This window comes from Setaria viridis, chromosome 5 (assembly GCF_005286985.2).
Source record: "Setaria viridis chromosome 5, Setaria_viridis_v4.0, whole genome shotgun sequence".
NCBI lineage: Eukaryota > Viridiplantae > Streptophyta > Magnoliopsida > Poales > Poaceae > Setaria > Setaria viridis.
In genome coordinates, this window is record NC_048267.2 from 16,128,967 (window position 1) to 16,134,846 (window position 5,880).

General features: G+C 45.4%; 1 protein-coding gene across 1 annotated transcript; it reads left to right on the forward strand.

Annotated features, from left to right (window-relative positions):
* The first annotated feature begins 3,939 nt into the window (after nucleotides 1-3,939).
* On the forward strand, nucleotides 3,940-5,107 carry LOC117856275 (probable polyamine transporter At3g19553). Its single transcript, XM_034738669.2, has 2 exons — nucleotides 3,940-4,316; nucleotides 4,413-5,107. The coding sequence occupies exons 1-2, from the start codon at nucleotides 4,162-4,164 to the stop codon at nucleotides 4,915-4,917; spliced, it is 660 nt and encodes a 219-aa protein (XP_034594560.1). The 5' UTR covers nucleotides 3,940-4,161; the 3' UTR covers nucleotides 4,918-5,107.
* The last annotated feature ends 773 nt before the right edge of the window (nucleotides 5,108-5,880 follow it).

Genomic DNA, 5,880 nt, shown 5'->3' on the forward strand with positions numbered 1-5,880 from the left:
TAAATTTTGTTATGTGAAAAATGGAGCAACATAGGCATTTTAAATCTCTGTAGGAGCAGTACCTGTAGTTTCAAAATTAATTTAATACTTGCACATTTGCTGCTGCTTGTGGACAAATGGAGCCAAGAAGGCGTGTTCGTGGTTTGGGTCTAGGACCAACTCCCCAAGAGGTTGGTACCCCTAGGTTGAGGGCTTACACACCAACAAGGCTTCAAATGGAAGTTCGGGCTTGTAAAAAGCTTGAAAGTGAGAAAGCTGCTTTAGAACGACGCATAGCAGAAATGGAGAAACCCCATGAAGAGGAAAGGATGGCAAGGCATAATGCGGAACTCCTCTCATAGAATGGTTCTAACTCAAGACCCTATTCACAGGTGATTCTATTGTTCAATTCTGATGTTTGATTTATTTTGTGCTGATTTATTCTTACAATTCTAATGCTTGATGTAGAGCCCAAGGTCCAAAAGACATATTGATGAGGAAAATCATGATGCTCAATCTGAAGATGATGGTTCAGATAACAATGATCATTCCGATGAGGATGAATTCTTACTTAAAATAGACGTTCTGCAGCCCCATCAGTGCAGCCTCCTCCTCAGTCCCAACAATGCAGCCCCACCAGTGCTGCCCCAGCAGCCTCTGCAAGGAATGATGTCACTCGCTCGTCACATGAAGAACTTGTAATCTTCTCATCCATCATATGAAGTTTCTACTTCTGATTTCATAGTGGTTCTACATGTTGATTTATTTCATAAGTGCCATTTTTTGCTTTAGGTTGGAAAGGAGGTGATATTATATACAATGTTAAGATCTGATCTACCTGTGACTAAGGGAACGATTATTTGAACTAATCCAAACACCATGGTAGGAGGTCAGGTACTTGGAAAGTAATTTTTGTGAAGTTATTGTGAATTTAGTGCTGAAAGGGATGCAATTCTGCCTCCACCTTATGCTGAAATGAACACTATGACTGATGCTCAAATGATGTCAATTGCATGGTCATATAGAAAAGTAATAACCTGAACTTATCTTTGTTTATTTTTTTCATCTGTGGTGATTGACCATGTTTCTAACTAATGATATTTGTTCTAATTGAAGGTTAGAAAGGCATCAAAATCCTTCCAGGGTACTACATGTATTTATTCTGAATTCTGCTTTCAAAAATCCATATATAATATGTCCAGCTTCTATAGATGAGATCAATGTTTTACTTAACTTATTAACAAAATATGTTGGCACGTATATAAGCTAAAGATGAACATTTGAACAGAATAGCAATTTTTTGTTTGCCCAAGGTCTTATCCTGTGCTAATTAAGATAGGTGATGCTCTAGTGAACATAAGTGAAAAACTACACTATTATGCTTAGTTAGGTGCTGCTCTAATGAATAAACAATCAAGATCACCTGTGATGAGCATCGATCTGAATAGAATAGTAGCTTTTTATTTTCCCAAGACCTTGTACTGTGCTAATTAAGATAAGTATGACACTGGTAGCATTTTGAGTGATTGTATGACATTTCCTTTTTCTATTATTTTGTTGGAAATTGTCACTGATTCCATGCCATATTGACTTTCAGGCAGTTCTAGAAAAATGCTAGGAGGGTCCCTTGAAGCCGATTGCAAGTGTTCATGATTTTTGTGTTGTTTTGGAGTCCATGGAGATGAAATATTTTGCACTCAACCTAAATGGCTGCGAGCTTGGTTGTATCGCTGCAAGCTTGCTCGTTGTAATGAATTGTTGTATTTTGATCGATTTCAAATGGTAGATGTAGACTTCATGCTGCCTGTTGTTAGATGTGGACCTAAATGGCTGCAAGCTTGGTTGTATGGCTGTTTTGCTCATAGATGCAGACTTCATGCTGGTTGTGAGCTTTGTTGATTAGTTTGTAGTACTATTCTTGGCTGTGAGCTAGCTTTGTTGCTCAGTTAGTTTGAAACACAATGTGACATTGTTGGTCGGACTACTAGATTATGTATGGATGACTTAATATCATGTATGGATGACATAATACCAATGGTACATGCTTTTCAATGAATCGATGCAATATGTTCCCACTCTTATGATCTTGTGATGCCTGTTGTGATGCCTGTGTAAGCACGGGTGATAGAACAATTTTCAAGCAATTTCATATAGAAACATGTAAATATATGTTGTGTTCAGTTCAATAGATCTCGTTGGATTGTTGGTCGTTATTTCTATAGCGTGCATCAGACTGTTGGTTGGTATAGATGCGTTGGTCAGTATAGATTTATACCGACGCTACTTATAACGACTTATAGCTAGGGTCGGCACAACTCTATACCGACCGATGATTCGTCCTTGCAACGACCTATATCGACTACAACGTAGTCGACCCTGAGGGGCTGTGGTATATTGCCCACAGCAGATCCCACCTCCGATGAGAACTCCGAAGACTCCGGCTCCATCTCCTTCGATGACTCCGAACACTCCATCTCCATCTCCTCCTCAGCAAATCCCACCTCCAATGAGAACTCCGAAGACTCCGGCTCCATCTCCTTTGATGACTCCGAACATTCCATCTCCATCTCCTCCTCCGACTCTGAAAGCTCTAGCTCCACCTCCACCGAGGACAAGATGCATTACTTGGGGTCTCAAGATCACTTCGACTTCGAGTACAACGTGGATTCAAGGGCTCGCCGTCTCCGACACCGCCAGCTCGTCGTCCGCCTGGGCAGACAAGCAGGGCTCCCGGAGTTCGTTGCCGCGGGCACCAAGATCCTCGGGCTGAACTACTCTACCTACCACACCATGGACATCAGCTTCATCTTCGACGCTACGACGCGGCTGGTGTCCGCCACCCCTCCTTTCCAATCGCCCAAGAAGTTCGTGACGTTTTGGACGCGGGTGGCACCATCTACGCCTTGGACCTGAACAGCCGCGACGCCAGCGAATCCTAGGAGCTGCCTCTTTGAGAGGCTGGGCCCCGACCCATAGAGCCGCTACAGGAAACGGTGAGGCGTACCACGTCCGCGAGCAGTTCGGGGGCGATTGGGGAAGAACCAAACTCGCACATATATGCGGGGTGACGGAGGTGTTTTTGGCGTCCTCGTATTTTTACGGGAAGGATGGGGAGCTGTTGGAGGTAAGTTTTTTTATTTTCTCCTAAATAAGATTTTGAGGTTATTTTAAGGGAGCTTTTGAAGTTGCTCTTGCGAAATATAAGTGATGGGAAAGGGGTTTAATTTGCATCGTACCTGGTGACGCTGTGAAGATAACCGATGCATTAGAGGTGCCGTAGTCATGGATCTACTCGAACCTACCATAGTTGGGTATCACCGCAAAAGCTCTCCAACCATCAGTGATCTACCAGATTGGATCAAGGGAAGGTGATAAAAGCAAAACGCTTTAAGATGACGAGCGGTTTGTTTCAGATCATGGAGGAGTGATTTTAGGGTAGCAGCGGTGTGCAGAAACTCCTTATATTAAAAGCTCGGTTCAGATTTTTGGGTCTAACAGCAACTCCAAGAGTTTTCCAAAAAATTCTTCCCCGAAATGAGGTATTTGGAGCAATGCTAAAAAGTTTTTCCTCCAAAAACATATCAGCCCACAGCAGAACGTTAAAAACTATCCCCCAATAATTCAAAACCGGTCACATCATCATAATTGGACCCATTATCTTATCCACCGTGTGGTTCAGCCATTGTTGCTCCACCGGAGCTCTCCACTCGGGATTCGGGAAGGCTCGAGAGATGCTACACACTTGCTTACGCCGATCAACATCGGCTGGTGGGAGAAAACAGGCGACGTGGCCCAATGAGATGCTTGAGCTTGGCTCAGGTTTCGTTATGAAGAGAATGGTTTGCAGTTCTGAATTTTCTGATGAACACCATCTATCACTTGAGCAGCTCGTCTGAATTCAAAATTCACCGAATGGGAATGGCGTGTGTCTCACCAAATGTATTTACTGAAATTGCTAGCTGTATACCGAACGACAAGCTACTTGACCTTGCTGCCGCCTTCGTCAGCGGTCTCGTCGGCGAGCAGCCCGCGCGGACGTCCTCGACGTCGGTGGCGTCTTTAGGCGCCGTGGTTGATCCGTGGGAGCTGTCAGGCAGCGGCGGCACAGGCGCTAGGAACTCGACTCACGCGTGCCTCTTGGCGTGCTCGACGCTGTAGTATCGCGCGACACCGGCGGCAACCATGACGGCGTTGACGATGATGGTCCTGGCCGACGCGAGGCACATGACGGTGGTGATGAGCGCGACGGGGTTCTTCGAGGCCGAGATGAGCAGCGACTCCTTCCAGCTCCTCGGCATGGCCGAGATGGTCATGATCCCCGCCATCTTCGCCCACAGGTGAAATCAAATGCTTCTCTTTTGTGGCGAAATGTGAAGCATTCCTCCATGGATAAAAATCGAATCTTCTTGTCGATTGCGAATTCACGATTGCAGGTCCAAGCACGGGACACCGACGTTCAGCATCCTGTGCTCGGCGACGGGGGTGGTGATCCTCTCCTTCATGAGCTTCCAGGAGATCATCGAGTTCCTCATCAACTTCCTCTATGGGCTCAGAATGCTCGTCATGTTCGCGGCCTTCATCAAGCTGCACGCCAAGAACCCGGACCTCCCCAGGCCATACCGGATCCCTGTCGGCACCGCGGGGGCTGCCGCCATGTGCGTCCCGCCCGTCGCGCTCATCACCACCGTCATGTGCCTCGCGTCGGCCAGGACCGTCATTGTCAACGTCGTCGTGGTCGCCGCCGGCGTCGCGCTGTACTACGGCGTCGAGCACGCCAAGAGGCACACGTGGGTCGAGTTCCTGGTGCCCGTGCCGCCACCACCTGACAGCTCCCACGGATCAACCACGGTACCTGAAGACGCCGCCGACATCGAGGACGTCCGCGCCGGGCTGCTCGCCGACGAGACCGCTGACGAAGGCGGCAGCAAGGTCGAGTAGCTTGTCGTTCGGTATACAGCTAGCAGTTTCAGTAAATACATTTGGTGAGACACACGCCCTTCCCATTCCGTGAATTCTGAATTCAGACGAGTTGCTCAAGTGATAGATGGTGTTCATCAGAAAATTCAGAACTGCAAACCAATCTCTTCATAACGAAACCTGAGCCAAGCTCAAGCATGTCATTGGGCCACGTCGCCTGTTTTCTCCCACCATCGAATGTTGATCGGCGTAAGCAAGTGTGTAGCATTTCTCTAGCCTTCCCGAATCCCGAGTGGAGAGCTCCGGCGGAGCAACAATGGCTGAACCACACGGTGGCTAAGATAATAGGTTCAATTATGATGACGTGGTCTGTTTTGAATTATTAGTGGATAGTTTTTAGCGTTCTGCTGTGGGTTGATATATTTTTTGGGGGAAAAACATATTAGTATTGCTCCCAATACTTCATTTTGGGGAAGAATTTATGGGAACTCTTAGAGTTGCTCTAATGATGGAGCAGGCGATTCAAAACTTCAAATTTTCATATCTAACCACCGCTGACTATGTCATATTTCTTTCTGGAAAAAATTGTTAAAAATAGGTGCTACAAATCCTACAATAATGTATTAGAATTTTCGTATATCAACTCGTACAAAATATTTAAACAAAATTTCCTCAAAAATATTTTTAATATAAACATAATGTTTTAAAAAGTGTTACGATCACGTTTGAAGCGCATGCATGTCACGACATAATCAAAGAGTCAATTTCAGTGCTAATCAACAACCAAAGGAAAAAAATATACAGAAGGAAAAGTTCGCCGATTATATTTCTTATTTTGAAATGAATTAATTGGCTGGCTGATTGAAATCATCCATTTTTTGAAACACGGCACAGAAGGATATACTTACTCTGAGTTACCCTTATAAATAGACGCACAAACTCGTCATTATGGACACACGCAGGAACACTCAACCTCTGTAAGCA

Excerpts from the sequence above, each read along its gene's own strand:
- LOC117856275 (XM_034738669.2), top strand. The coding sequence starts at position 4,162 with ATGACGGCGTTGACGATGATGGTCCTGGCCGACGCGAGGCACATGACG. Across the intron at positions 4,317-4,412 it reads CCCGCCATCTTCGCCCACAG|GTCCAAGCACGGGACACCGA; the intron begins GTGAAATCAAAT and ends TCACGATTGCAG.